The sequence below is a fragment of the Macrotis lagotis genome, chromosome 1 (genome assembly GCF_037893015.1).
Source record: "Macrotis lagotis isolate mMagLag1 chromosome 1, bilby.v1.9.chrom.fasta, whole genome shotgun sequence".
Classification (NCBI taxonomy): domain Eukaryota; kingdom Metazoa; phylum Chordata; class Mammalia; order Peramelemorphia; family Peramelidae; genus Macrotis; species Macrotis lagotis.
The window spans coordinates 312,101,762-312,117,218 of NC_133658.1; the positions used below are offsets into that span (position 1 = coordinate 312,101,762).

The 15,457-nt window shown below is 38.6% G+C and overlaps 1 protein-coding gene across 1 annotated transcript; it reads left to right on the forward strand.

Moving 5' to 3' along the window:
* Positions 1-13,298: 13,298 nt before the first annotated feature.
* LOC141517108 (zinc finger protein 200-like) lies at positions 13,299-14,815 on the forward strand. The gene has a single exon (XM_074228025.1). The coding sequence runs from the start codon at positions 13,312-13,314 to the stop codon at positions 14,053-14,055; it is 744 nt and encodes a 247-aa protein (XP_074084126.1). The 5' UTR covers positions 13,299-13,311; the 3' UTR covers positions 14,056-14,815.
* Positions 14,816-15,457: the final 642 nt, after the last annotated feature.

The window sequence follows — 15,457 nt, forward strand, 5'->3', positions numbered from 1 at the left end:
GCAAAAGTGAAATTGGTAAACCTTGTCAATCAATTGCATATGAGGGGTGAGATAAGGTGAGGAGTCCAGGATAATTCTTAGGTTGCAAGTTTTGGACTAGGAGGATGAAATTGCCCTCTATGATAGTTGGAAGGGTAGGAGGAGAGGAGGGTTTTGGGGAAGATAACTTCCCATTATGGTCTCAATTTCCTCATCTGTCAAATGAGGAGATAAGTCTAAATGACCTCTAATATTCCTTCCCCTCTAAATTTATGGTATCAAGGTGGCTAGAGCACTTTGCTAGGAATCAGGAAGACTCGTTTTCCTGAGTTCAAATCTGGTTTCAGATACTTACAGACTGTGTGACCCTGGACAATTCACTTAATTCTGCTTGCCCCATTTTCCTCATCTACAAAATGCACTGGAGAAGGAAATGGCTCCAGCATCTTTGTAAGAAAATTCTAAATGGTATTACCAAACAAGAAATAGAGAACATTATAAATTGCAAAAGGTGAGGCAGCTAGGTGGCATAGTGGATAAAGCACCAGCCTTGGATTCAGGAGTACCTGGGTTCAAATTCAGTCTCAGACACTTAATAATTACCTAGCTGTGTGGCCTTGGGCAAGCCACTTAACCCCATTTGCCTTGCAAAAACCTAAAAGAAAAAATTAAAAAAAAATAAATTGCAAAAGGAATGATTTTGGCTATATTAAATTAAAAAGGTTTTACACTAATAAAACTAATGCAGTCAAGATTAGAAGGAAAAAAGAAAGCTGCAAAACAAGTTTCTCTGCTAATACTTTTGATAAAGGATTCATTTCTAAAACAGATGACTGGATCAAATTTATAAGATTACATGTCATTCCTCATGAACAGGCCATTTTCAAATGAAGAAATTAAAGCTATATGTAGTTATATGAAAAAATGCCCCAAATCATTATTGATTAGAGAAATGCAAAATAAAATGAGTTACTACCTCATGCCTATCAGATTGACTAAGTTGACAAAAAAAGGAAAATGATCAATGTTGGAGAGGATGCAGAAAAATTGGGACATTAATGCAGTGTTGGTAGAGTTATGAATTGATTCAGCCATTCTGGAGAGCAATCTGGAAATATGCCCAAAGAGCAATAAAATTGATCATATGCTTTGATCCAGCAATACCAATTTTAGACCTTTATTCAAAAGAAATCATAAAAAAAGGAAAAAATCTCACATGCTCAAAAATTTTTATAGAAGCTCTTTTTTAAGTGGCAAAGAATTGGAATTTGAGGAGATGCCCATCAATTGAGGAATAGCTGATTAAGTCATAGTACACAAATGTTATGGATGACTATTGTTCCTTAAGAAATCATGAGTGGTTGAACTTTACAATAGCATGGAAAGCATTACATAAACTGATGCTGAAAGAAGGGAGCAGAAACAAGAGAACACTGTACACATTAACAACAACATTGTGAGATGATCAACTAAAATGTATGCAACTCCTCAGATTTCAGAGATCAAGGACCACCCTGAGAGACCTGTTATGGACAATGCCATGCAAGTCCAGAGGGGAAAAAACCACAGGATCTGAATGCCTACTATGTTCACTTTTTAAAAACTTCTCTTATGTTTTTCTTTCTTTTCTCATGCCTTTTATCCCCTTTCCCCTTAGTTCTAATTCCTCTTTCACAAAATGACTAATATACAAGCACAAAGGACATGTATAATTTTTACCTGAATGTTCACCATCGTGGGGATAGGGGGGGAGGGAAGAGAGGGTAGTAGGAAAATGTGGGAATCATAAAATTGAAATTGTATTTTTCCAATTCCAATTTCAATTCCAATTCCAATTCCAATTCCAATTCCAATTCCAATTCCAATTCCAATTCCAATTCCAATTCCAATTCCAATTACATGCAAAGGTAGTTTCAACATTCATCCATTTTCAACCTAAATAGGTTCATAAAGATTTGAACACTACTGAAATGATCTACCAAGAATATAATTTCAAGAATGAAAAAACAAAACACAAAGCTTCTTTCATATAGTCTCATTCTCTCAACTTGCCCTTCTGTAAATTTAGGGAGCTAATTTAGATAAGCTTTAAAGAGTCTTTCAGTTTTAGTTATTAATCTAAAGGCAATTATTAGGCATCTGGTGAAGAAGTATATAGAAAGCTGGACTTGGAGTAGGAAGGCCTAAGTTCAAATCTAATCTCATATACTAGGTGTATGATTCTGGACAAGTTATTTAACCTCTGTCTGTTTGTTTCCTCATCTGTAAAATTGGGATAATAATAACTAACTATAAGCTATTATTGCTAAAATTTTAAATCTGGGGGCAGGTAGGTGGTATAGAACTTCGACCCTGAAGTTAGGAGGACCTGAGATCAAATTCAGTCTCAGACATTTAATACTACATTTGATACCTTGGGCAAGTCATTTAACCCCATTACCTTGCAAAAAATAATTCTAGTAAACAAACATTTGTTAATAACTGGAGCACTGAGCATAACTTGGAAGATCAGCAGTACATCAAAGGCTCTCTGCAAAGCATTTACTAGTTCTGTGGAGTTGAAAGTAGGGAGAGCCATAGATGCAAAATTGAATGAGCTGAGTTCATCTGCCCATTATAAAAAGAAGTTATTGGAAGGAGTTTGGTATTCTACCATCCAGTCAGAAAGAAGAGGAGGCTAAGGAAGGTGGTGTCAATCAGGGCTTGAGCTGGAGGCATGGCACTGAGTTTAGAAGTGATGAACTGATTCTGGAAGAGGCATCTTGAGGTCAGACCACACCAAATGACACTCAAGTGCCAAAGCGAAAGGAATGGAACCCCCATCATCTCATATTTGGATTACTAAAACAACCAATGGACTGGGCTTCCTGTCTTAAGCCACTTTCCATTCTAGTTTATTCTCTATTGTTTTAAAGCACAGTTCTGACCCTTTCACAATACTCAGTTAACTCCAGCTCCCTATTACTCTCAGGATCAAATATAAAATCCTGTTTAGCTTTTTAAAGTTGAGGACTCAGTTACACAATGACTCTGGCCCCTTGGTGGATCCTTGCATACCATACACCCATTTTCTAGTTCCAAATATTTTCACTGACTATTCCCTATGTTGATTCTTTGGCTTCCTCCAGGTCACAACTAAAATTCTAAGCTCCCCCTGCCCCCTCTGTAAGAATGCTTTCCTTGGGGTGGAGCCAAGATGGTGGCAGGAGAAGAGCCTCTCTTAGGTGCTTTCTTTAAAATATTTCAAAACCTTAAAATTATGACTCTAAATTTTTGAGAAATTTAGAAAGATCCAGTGAGCCAGTTCTCCAGTCCAAGGTAACCTGGAAAATAGTGGAAAAACTGTGTTCCATGAGGTTGAAGAGGAGGTTGTGCCAGAGCAAAGGAACTTCAGTCCCCTGGGAACAGAGCTAGGGTGCCTGGGAGTGCTGGTTTCCAGCAGCAGAAGCAGTTTTCTGACCCGCACCCCAGAGAGCACTAATCATAACTGGGAAGATCAGCAGGGAGACCTCTGCAAGAGCGAGTGCGAAGCCCAAGACCTCAGCATGGCTGTGGCACTCAGCACAGCCCAGATCCAGGAAATGGAAACAGCCTGGTGGAGCTGGCCAGCAGGAGCCTCCAGGCAGCTGCTCCCTGAGCACTCAGCCTACTGAAGGTAAGGAAGTGGAGGGAGACTGCTGAGGTCTGTCCTCTGTCCCTGGAACAGGAATCTTGGGCTTTGACCACATTCAGACCCTGGTGGCAGTATACATCCCCAAAGAGCAGAGATATCCACCCCCACCCCCACAGCCCTGTGGCAGAGGGGGTAAGCTTGTGGTCATTCACAGACCAGGAGAGTAGTCAGAGCCTCACACACTGAAGTATTTGTGGGGGGTGTTCCAATAATACTCAAAAGCTCAGGAAGCACCCCAAAACCAGGCACAGACTGGGGAAATGAGTAAACAGGGAAAAAAAAGAAACTTGACCATAGACAATTACTTTGGTCCCATGGAGGACCAAAATACTCAATCTGAAGATGAGAAAGTCCAAGCCTCTAAAAACTCCAAGAAATATAGAAGTTGGGCTCAGGCTATGATAGAGCTCAAAAAAGATTTTGAAAATCAAGTAAGGGAGATAGAAGAAAAATTGGGAAAATAAATGAGAGAGATGCAGAAAAAGCATGAAAACAAAGTCAGCAGCTAAGTCAAAGAGATCCAAAAAAATGCTGAAGAAACTAACATGTTAAAAACCAGCATAGGTCAAATGGATGAAACAGTTCAAAAAAGTTATTGAGGAGAAGAATGCTTTAAAAGGCAGAATTGGTCAGATAGAAAAGGAGATAAGAAAGCTCTCTGAAGAAAACAAATCCTTCAGATGTAGAATGGAGTTAAAGGAAGCTGATGACTTTATGAGAAATCAAGACATAATACTTCAACACCAAAAGAATGAAAAATTAGAAGAAAATGTGAAACATCTCATTGAAAAAACAACTGATCTGGAAAACAGATTCAGGAAAGATAATTTAAACATTATTGGTATACCTGAATTTTCCTCCAATCTTGCTTCTCTCCCCCCACCCCCACCCCACAGATAGCACTCTGTCAGTCTTTACTTTGTTTCCATGTTGTACCTTGATCGAAATTGGGTGTGATGAGAGCGAAATCATATCCTTAAAAAGAACAGAATTCTCAGAGGTAACAAGATCAGACAATAAGATATCTGTTTTTTTCTAAATTAAAGGGAATAGTCCTTGTACTTTGTTCAAACTCCACGGCTCTTTATCTGGATACAGATGGTACTCTCCTTTGCAGACAGCCAAAAATTGTTCCCAATTTTTGCACTGATGGAGTGAGCAAGTCCTTCAAGGTTGAACATCACTCCCATGTTGCTGTTAGGGTATACAGTATTTTTCTGGTTCTGCTCATCTCACTCAGCATCAGTTCATGCAAATCCCTCCAGGTTTCCCTGAAATCCTGTCCCTCCTGGTTTCTAATAGAACAATAGTGTTCCATGACATACATATACCACAGTTTGTTAAGCCATTCCCCAATTGAAGGACATTTACTGGATTTCCAATTCTTTGCCACCACAAACAGGGCTGCTATAAATATTTTTGTACAATTAATGTTTTTACCCTTTTTCCTCATCTCTTCAGGGTATAGACCCAGTAGTGGTATTGCTGGGTCAAAGGGTATGCACAAAATTGTTGCCCTTTGGGCATAGTTCCAAATAGCTCTCCCAGAAGGGTTGGATGAGTTCACAGCTCCACCAACAGTGTACTAGTGTCCCAGATTTCCTACATCCCTTCCAACAATGATCATTATCCTTCCTTGTCATATTGGCCAATCTGAGAAGTGTGAGGTGGTACCTCAGAGAAGCTTTAATTTGCATTTCTCTAATAATGAATGATTTAGAGCATTTTTTTCATATGGTTGTGGATTAGTTTGATCTCCTCATCTGTAAATTGCCTTTGCATATCCTTTGACCATTTGTCAATTGGGGAATGGCTTTTTGTTTTAAAAATATGACTCAGTTCTCTGTATATTTTAGAAATGAGTCCTTTGTCAGAATCATTAGTTGTAAAGATTGTTTCCCAATTTACTACATTTCTTTTGATCTTGATTACATTGGTTTTATCTGTGCAAAAGCTTTTTAATTTAATGTAATCAAAATCATCTAATTGGTTTTTGGTGATGTTCTCCAACTCTTCCTTAGTCATAAACTGTTCCCCTTTCCATAGATCTGCCAGGTAGACTAGTCCTTGATCTTCTAATTTGCTTATAGTATTGTTTTTTATGTCTATGTCCTGTAACCATTTGGATCTTATCTTGGTAAAGGGTGTGAGATGTTGGTCTAATCTAAGTTTCTTCCATACTAACTTCCAACTATCCCAGCAGTTTTTTATCAAAGAGGGAGTTTTTATCCCAATGGCCAGACTCTTTGGGTTTATCAAACAGCAGATTACTATAATCCTCTCCTGCTTTTACACCTAGTCTATTCCACTGGTCCATCACTCTATTTCTTAGCCAATACCAAACAGTTTTGATGACTGATGCTTTATAATATAATTTTAGATCGGGTAGTGCTAAGCCATCTTCGTTTGCACTTTTTTTCATTAAGCTCCTGGGAATTCTTGACTTTTTATTTCTCCATATGAATTTACTTACAATTTTTTCTAACTCGTTAAAGTAATTATTTGGAATTTTGATTGGTAGGGCACTAAACAGGTAGTTTAATTTTGGTAGAATTGTCATTTTTATTATATTAGCTCTACCTATCCATGAGCAGTTGATATTTGCCCAGTTATTTAAATCTAATTTAATTTGTGTGAGAAGTGTTTTATAATTGTTTTCAAAAAGATTCTGAGTCTGTCTTGGCAAATAGACTCCCAAATAGTTTATATTGTCTGAGGTTACTTTGAATGGGATTTCTCTTTCTTGCTCTTCCTGCTGTTTCTTGCTAGACATATATAGAAAAGTCGAGGATTTATGAGGGTTTATTTCATAACCTGCAACTTTGCTAAAATTGCTAATTGTTTCCAGTAGTTTTTTAGATTATTTCTTGGGATTCTCTAGGTAGACCATCATGTCATCTGCAAAGAGTGGGAGTTTTGTCTCTTCCTTCCCAATTCTAATTCCTTTAATTTCTTTTTCTTCTCTAATTGCTGATGCTAACATTTCTAATACAATATTGAATAGTAGTGGTGATAAAGGACACCCTTGTTTCACCCCTGATCTTATTGGGAATGCCTCTAGCCTCTCCCCATTGAATATAATGCTTGTTGATGGTTTCAGATAGATACTGCTAATTATTTTAAGGAACAGTCCATTTATTCCTACACTCTCTAGTGTTTTTAATAGGATTGGATGCTGTATTTTGTCAAAAACTTTTTCAGCATCTATTGATATGATCATATGATTTCTGATAGGTTGGTGTTGATATAATTGAGTATGCTAACAGTTTTCCTAATATTGAACCAACTCTGCATTCCTGGAATAAATCCTAATTGATCATAATGTATGATCCTAGTGATGACTTGTTGTGGTCATTTTGCTAAGATTTTATTTAGGATTTTTGCATCTATATTCATCAGGGAGATAGGTCTATAATTTTCTTTCTCTGTTTTAACTCTTCCTAGTTTAGGTAACAGTACCATATTGGTTTCATAGAAAGAGTTAGGCAGAGTTCCATCTTTCCCTATTTTTCCAAAGAGTTTATATAGGAACCAATTGGAACCAATTGTTCCTTAAATGTTTGGTAAAATTCACTTGTGAATCCATCAGGCCCTGGAGATTTTTTTTTTTTAGGGAGTTCAATAATGGCTTGTTGAATTTCTTTTTCTGAGATAGGGTTGTTTAGGTATTTAATCTCTTCTTCATTTAACCCGGGCAACTTATATTTTTGTAAATGTTCATCCATTTCACTTAGATTATCAAATTTATTGGCATAGAGTTGGGCAAAATAATTTTGAATTATTACTTTAATTTCCTCCTCATTGGTGGTGAGTTCACCTTTTTTCATTTATAATACTAGCAATTTGGTTTTCTTCTTTCTTTTTTTTAATCAAATTGACCAGAGGTTTATCAATTTTATTGGTTTTTTCATAATACCAACTTTTGGTTTTATTTATTAATTCAATAGTTTTTTTTGCTTTCGATTTTATTAATTTCTCCTTTAATTTTTAGAATTTCTAATTTGGTATTTGATTGGGGATTTTTGATTTGTTCTTTCTCTAATTTTTTTAGTTGCATGTTTAGTTCATTGATTTCCTCTTTCTCCAATTTATTCATATAAGCATTTAGAGCTATAATATATATCCCCTGAGAGTTGCTTTGAATGAATCCCATAGGTTTTGGTATGTTGTTTCATTATTATCATTATCTAGGATAAAATGGTTAATTCTTTCTATAATCTGTTTTTGGTCCATTCATTTTTTAAAATGAGGTTATTCAGTTTCCAATTTGTTCTGGGTCTATATCTCCTTGGCCCAGTATTGCATATGACTTTTATTGCATTGTGATCTGAGAAAGATGTTTTCACTATTTCTGCCTTTCTGCAGTTGATCATTAGGTTTTTATGTCCTAGTACATGGTCAATTTTTGTATAAATTCCATGTACTGCAGAGAAAAAGGTATATTCCTTTCTATCCCCATTAAGTTTCCTCTATAAGTCTACCATATCTAATTTTTCTAACAATCTATTTACCTCCCTAATTTCTTTCTTGTTTGTTTTATGATTTGATTTATCTAGATCTGATAGTGGGAGGTTGAGGTCTCCCACTAGTAGAGTTTTGCTGTCTATGTCTTCCTGTAGTTCTTTCAGCTTCTCCTCTATGAATTTGGGTGCTGTCCCACTAGTTGCATATATATATATTCAATATTGAAATTACTTTATTGTCTATGGTACCTTTTAGGAGGATAAAGTTTCCTTCCTTATCTCTTTTAACGCTATTTTTGCTGCTGCTTTGTCTGAGATAAGGATTGCTACCCCTGCTTTTTTTACTTCAGCTGAAGCAAAATATATTTTGCTCCAACCTTTTACCTTTACTCTATATGTATCTCTCTGCTTCAAATGAGTTTCTTGTAAGCAGCATATTGTAGGATTCTGGTTTTTAATCCACTCTGCTATTTGCTTATGTTTTAAGGGAGAGTTCATCCCATTCACATTCAAGGTTATGATTACTAATTCTTTATTGCCCTCTGTGCTATTTTCCCTCTATTTGTATTTTCCCCCTTTCCCCCCTTTTATCCATATTCCCCAGTATTTTGTTTCTGAATACCACCTCCTTCAGTGTGTTTGCCCTCCTATATCACACCCCACCTTTCTTTCCCCTTTCCCTTTTTCCCTTTTCCCTTCCCTTCCTTTTGTTATTTCCCCTTATTTCCCCCACTCCCCTTCCCTTTCTCCATCCCCCCTCCCCTTTTCCCCTTTTAATACTTGAAAGGTTAGATATTTTATAAGTTAACTGAGTATGTATAGGTTGACTTTAAGCCAAGTCTGATGAGAAGAAGATTCAAGTGTTTCTCCTCTGCTCCCTTCTTCCCCTCTATTACCATAGGTTTTTTGTACCTCTTAGTGTAATGAGATTTGTCCCAATTAATCCCCTCCCTCTTCCTGTCTCTTTCTTGTCCCCCTTTTTAGGGAGGTAGTGTATTTTTTTAGATCATTCTATCTAAGTCATAGAAAATTCTGAGTGTCTGTCCCTTCTAGATCAGTATATTCTATTGAATAGAGTCAAAATTCCTGAGAGTTATTAGAGTCTTTGTCCCAAGTGGGGTTAAAGCCAGTTACATCCCATTAGATAGCAGGCTCATGGATAGCTCATGGATGTCCATCATTTCTGGCTAGGTACATTCTCTCCATTAAAGTTACATTTCTCAGGATTTATGAGAGTCTCCCCCCCCCCCCCATGCTGGAATATAGCCAGTTTCAATTTACTGGATTGAATTTTTTTCCCTTTTTGCTGACACCCCCCATTTTTTTTATCTTTTCATGTGTCTCTTGAACCTCCTGTTTGATGTCCAAATTTTCTGTTTAGCTCTGGTCTTTTCATTAGAAATTTTTGGAATTCTTCCATTTTGTTAAATATCCATCTTTTTCCCTGGAAGAGAAGGCTCAGCTTTGTGGGAAAGTAGATTCTTGGCTGAATTCCAAGCTCCCTTGCTCTTCGAAATATCTCATTCCAGGCCCTTCGATCCCTTAATGCTGATGCAGCCAGGTCCTGCATGATCCTTACTGTGGCTCCTTGATATTTAAATTGTTTCTTTCTGGCTGCTTGCAGGATTTTCTCTTTTATCTGATAGTTCTGGAGTTTGGCCACAACATTCCTTGGTGTTTTCATTTTAGGATCTTTTTCTGGTGGGGATCAATGTACTCTTTCAATAACTACTTTGCCCTCCAATTCCATGATATCAGGGCAGTTTTCCATCACTAGCTCCTATAATATTAAGTCCAGGCTTTTTTTCTCTTCAGTGTTTTCAGGAAGTCCTATAATTTTCAGGTTGCCCCTCCTCGATCTATTCTCGAGGTCAGTGGTTTTGTTGATGAGGTATTTTACATTTGCTTCTATTTTTTTCTATTTTTTGATTTTGTTTAACTGACTCTTGCTGTCTCATGGAGTCATTAGTTTCTGTAGATTACATTCTTTTTTGGGGGGGAGGAGTTTTCTTCATTGACCTTTTGCAACTCCTTTTCCAATTGGTCAATTCTACTTTTGAAAGAGCTTTCCATTTGACCAATTGAGGTTTTGAGAGAATTAATTTCTTTTTGTATTTGCTCATTTGAGGATCTGAGAGATTTATTCTCCTTTTATGTTTGTCCAATTGTACTTTCTAAGGTTTTGTTTTCTTGTTGCAAGGTATTAGTTGTCTCTCTCAAATTTTTAAGCTTCTTCCTTATTTCTTCAAAGAAGTCTTTCTGTGCTGGAGACCAGACTGTATTCTCCTCAGAGGTTCCAGGACTCTCTGAGTTGGGGTCTTTCCCTTCCAGGAATTTTTCTATGGATTTGCCTTTCCGCTGACCCTTCTTCATTATGCTAAGACCTTGAGTTGGAGGGGGGGTTGGTTCATCTGTGTTTGGGATCGCCAAAGGCTTTACTGAGTGCAGTTTCTCTGGCTGGCGAGTAGGAGGTGCTGGTTGCCCTCTCTGGAGTGTCTGTGACCTTGGTTGAGAGGCCTTCTCCCTTTGCCCAAAGGGAGGAATTGGAGCTATTGAATTCTTTTGCCTTCAATCAGTGGTGGGCTTTACCCTGGCCTGAGGTCATTCCTCAGCTGGGCTGGTTCTTTTGCTCACACACCTGGGCCTGAGGCAGAAGTAGTTTGCAATTGTTTGTTTTGGAGGAGGCGTCAGTGCAATGGAGGCATGGACTCAGAGTTTCTCAGACCTGAGGAGCCCAGTGATGGTGTCCACAGCTCTCCTGCACCCAACCTCTCCCCGCAGCCCCTTCCCTAAGCTCCAGGGTGACAGCCCCAACACTAGTGCCTCTGCTTCCCTGTGGACCCAAGCCCCTTTCGTCCAGCCCCACCGCTGATCCAGCAGGTCTTGCTCTCGCCCTCAGACTCCCGGTTCCGATTCAGCTGTTAATCTGGCTGATCTGGGGCTGATCCTCCCTCTGAGCCCAGACTCACCTGCCGGTACTCAGCCAAGGCTGCTACGGGAGACAAATCCTGAGGTAGATGTTCCTTCTCCTGGCTTTTCTTTCTGGGTTTTGTGGTTTGGATTTCTTTTAAGAGGTTTGTCTCATGTGATAGATGGGGAAGAGATCAGGAGACCTGTCTTCTCTCTGCCATCTTGGACGGAAGTCCTCCTTGACCTCATTTTTAAGGAATTCCTACAGGAAAATTGCCCTGATATCCTAGAAGCAGAGGGTAAAATAGAAATTGAGAGAATCTACCGATCTCTCCCAGAAAGAGATCCCCCAAAAAACCCCTCCGGGAATATTATAGCCAAGTTACAGAACTCCTAATTCAAAGAGAAAATATTACAAGCAGCCGGAAGGACACAATTCAAATATCATGGAGCTGCAGTCAGGTCACACAGGACTTAGCAGCATCTACATTAAGGGCTCACAGGGCTTGGAATATAATATTCTGGAAGGCAGAAGAGTTTGGAATGCAACTGAGAATCAACTATCCAGTAAAGCTGAACATCCTCTTCCAAGGCAAAAGGTGAACTTTCAATGAAAAAGGGGGAATTTCAAATGTTCCTGTTGAAATATCCAGAGCTGAACAGAAAATTTGACCTTCAAATACAGAACTCAGGTGAAGCATAGAGAGTGGAAGAGAAGGGTAAACTTTGAGGGACTTAATGATGATGAACTGCATGTATTCCTTCATGGAAAGATGATACTGATAATACTCATATGAACCTTCTCATTTAATAGAGCAAGTAGATGATGCACAGGAGAGAGCTGAATTTGAAGATATATTGTAAAAATGGAGTGAATGAGTGAAGGGAAATGTACTGGGAGTAAGAGAAAGGAGAGGTGGAATAGGCTAAGATAGTTCATATAAAATGCAATGGTCTGGAATGGGTGAAGGCGAGGGGGAATGAGGGAACCTTCACTCTCATCAGAAATGGCTCAGAGAGGAAACAGCATACACATTCAATAGAGTATAGACATCTAGAAGAAAGAGGAGAGCAGGGGGACAGGGGGAAGGGGGGTATCATAGGAGAGGATAGTCAGATATAACACATTTTTTTTTACTTTTTGCAGGGTGGTGGGACTGGGTGGCCTGTCCAGGACCATGGGCACGGTGGTTGCTGGGTATCTGGGGTTGGATGTGGGCTTGGAGCCTCTTGGCCACAGGGTCAGTTCTCTGTCCACTGTACCACTGGGCTGCCCCACAGCACATTTTAGAAGAGGAACAGAGTGAAAGGAGAGAGAAAATATAATAGATGGTAGTGGGAACGAATGGATGGAGGGAATTACAATCAGGAACAGCAACTGTGGAAAAAATATGGAAGGAACTACTATGATGGATTTATGATAAAGATTGTGATCTACCCAAGACAGAGATGATGGTATCAGAACACAGACTGAAACACATTTTTTTCTCTTTCTTTTACTTTATTTCTCATGAGGCTTTATATTTTTGTGGGGGAGGAGGAATTATGTTTACTCAAACAAAAACATTTGAGCAATGTGTAAATAAAAAAATAAAATCTTTCTTAAAAAAGAATTCCAGGGCCTTCCCAGTTTATCCCATGTCCAGCTCATCTGTTCATATCATGGTTTTCAGAGCTTTCTTTCACGGCACGGGAGGGTGAGAACAGTTCATTCCCAGAGCCAGGTGAGGGCGGCAGCCTCTTGGCCCCTTCAGGGCCGTGGTCATCTCCCACTCTCCTCCAGGTCGGGGGCACTTGGACCACCATGTGTGGTCTCCTCATCAGCCTCCTGTGTTCAGATAGCCAACCTTTACCACGGTCCAATTGATGGCTCCACCACTTCGAGACTCTGGTTTTGGCCTCCGGCCTCAGAGAGTGACTCCCAGCAGAGGTGCCAGGCCTTCAGTGGAAAGGAGACTCTGAGAGTGATGCCACCTCTATGGCTTGACTGTCTTCTGGAAAACTCCCGTCAACCGCTGCCATCTCCAGAGGACAGCGCCTCAACCAATAGATGGGGAGGGCTTTTCTGCATGGGCACAAAATAGGACCAGTCATAGGTGAGACGAGGTGGGCTTTTCTCACCTGATTCTATTTCCTGGTCTCTCCTGGCATGCCTCATGCCCCCTTCCCTGGATTCTCTGTGTGACATAATAATCTAGTGGGAATCCAGAATCTGTTTGAAAGTTCTTCCCCTCAGACAAGAGATTATTAATATATGGCTAAATTGTGGAAAATCTGAGAGTGACTATGGCAGCTGAAGCATTCCTAGTGACCCCAAAACAAACAAAGTCCCCTTCGCTGAAACTGGGACCAGGCCCCAAAATGGGTGAGGATGATCTTCAAGAATCTGCTGTACCTGCCAAGGTCTTCCACCAGTTATTCCTTCTGCCAGAGAACAACCAGTCCCCAAATCAAAAGACTGGTGAGGAAGATGCCATGATCTTAGGGAAGGATGCTCATCCCTCTTCCTGGGTGGCTATTCCCCCTAAGGATAGGTGGGCCCATAAATGGGAAGTACCACCTTGGGCCTTCCCATCAGAACTTCAGGAGCCTGTGGTATTTGAAGATCTAAATGTCTATCATTCCCAAGAGGAGTTTGTGGACCTGAGTCTTGCTCAGAGGCCCCTCTTTTCCAGGAATCATGGAGGGGAGAATGTGCGTGACTCGGTCTTAAAAATAGATTTCAATGAGAATAAGGAAGATGATCATCAGCCAGAAGATCAAGAGTTTGTAGAACATGACATGTTATCAGGTTACTGTGAAAGGTATGGTTCTCAGATTTTTAAGCAGGTAAAAGACTATGAGAAGCATTTGGATAGCCTAGAAAGGATAAGACTAAATTCCTCAATCCCAAAGAAAAAGAGTTTAAGAAGTCTTTTAATTACTGTTGAAAATGATACCCCATTAGAAGACCTTTCAGAATATGTGGACATGACAATTCTTGCACTTTCTCAAAATCGGAGAACACAAAGATTCTATACATGTCCATAGTGTAGAAAATACTGAAAGTTCTTATTTCCTATCAGAGAAGAGATACTGGAGAACACATGATTTTTTCAATGTGGGAAAGGCTTCAATCATAAAATAAACCTCAAATAAAAATGAATAAACTGGAGAGAAACCTTATACATGTTTTTAGCATGGAAAAAAACCTTTCATCAATACTCTCACTGGAGTCACCATGAAGTAATTCATATAAAGGAACTAAAATGTCAAGAATGTGTGAAAAGTTTCTTAGGAGATACAGAATTCTTGCTTCATCCAGAAACTCATGAAGAAGAGAGACCCTAGATATAGTGATGGGACAGAGGAATAAGTCGGCAGTCAAAACTGTACCAGATATCAAAAAACCCACTTCATATCTAAATCACAAAAGTGTTGTCAAGTTAATCAATCAGACCTCAGTTACCCTGATATGATTTTCCCTGTGATGACCCTCTAAATGCCAAGAATGTAAGAAAAAAGTTTTGGAACTCTGATCTCATATTGTGAAGCTTTAATAATTCAAATGAAATGAATATCTAGTCATCACAACTCAGGCATTATTTGATCTTTGAAGAACATATAAGGGGGAAAAAACTTATATGAATGGGCCAAGCCTTTGTAATTCAGATAAAGGACTAAGGATAATTTCCATGTAAAGCAACACAAAGAGAATTATAAAGTCTCTAAATCTCTCTTTCAAAGAAAACCTCTGTATTTTTCTGTCTTATCTACAGGTTTCTCTTAGGAGTGACCAAAATAAAAGCTGAATATGAACCCAAGACAATGTAGTTATCCTTTCTTTTTTTACATGAAAATTAGCATTAAAATATGGCAATATAAAAATAAATCAAGTATAACTGATACATATCATATACTTGTCAGAGTCTTGGATATAGTGATACAACAGATCTTATTAGATCTATTAAATAAATGACTAAAAGTTTGAAATTCTAAAAGGAAAATTTCACTTTGGACAAGGAACTACCATGGATTAATTTAAAGGGTCTACAAAGTAGATCACTCTGTTTTGGATTATACATAAGTGCAGATTCTGGAACTTAATACATACATACATATATATATATATATATGTATATATATATATATATATATAGCTATATTTATAGCTTTTACCATTTCAGTATAATATTTGTATTCTGGGACTTATTTTGGATATTTATGTTTTAGCAGAAATATGCTATTTTGTCTCTTATATGATAAAGTTTTCTGCAAAAAATCCAAAAACCCCCCAAAAACATAACCTCAAAATCAGCCATGAAGGCAACTGAAGCAAATATATGGAGACTTTAGAATTTGGTCAGACAGCAAAGATGCCAAGGTCATCCACTACATCCCATGTCAATTGTCTTAACTTTTGTCCTGCCATTCAATGAATCAGGAAGAGAGT

What these genes read in the sequence shown, in the direction of transcription:
- LOC141517108 (XM_074228025.1), top strand. Translation starts at nt 13,312, where the DNA reads ATGGCAGCTGAAGCATTCCTAGTGACCCCAAAACAAACAAAGTCCCCT.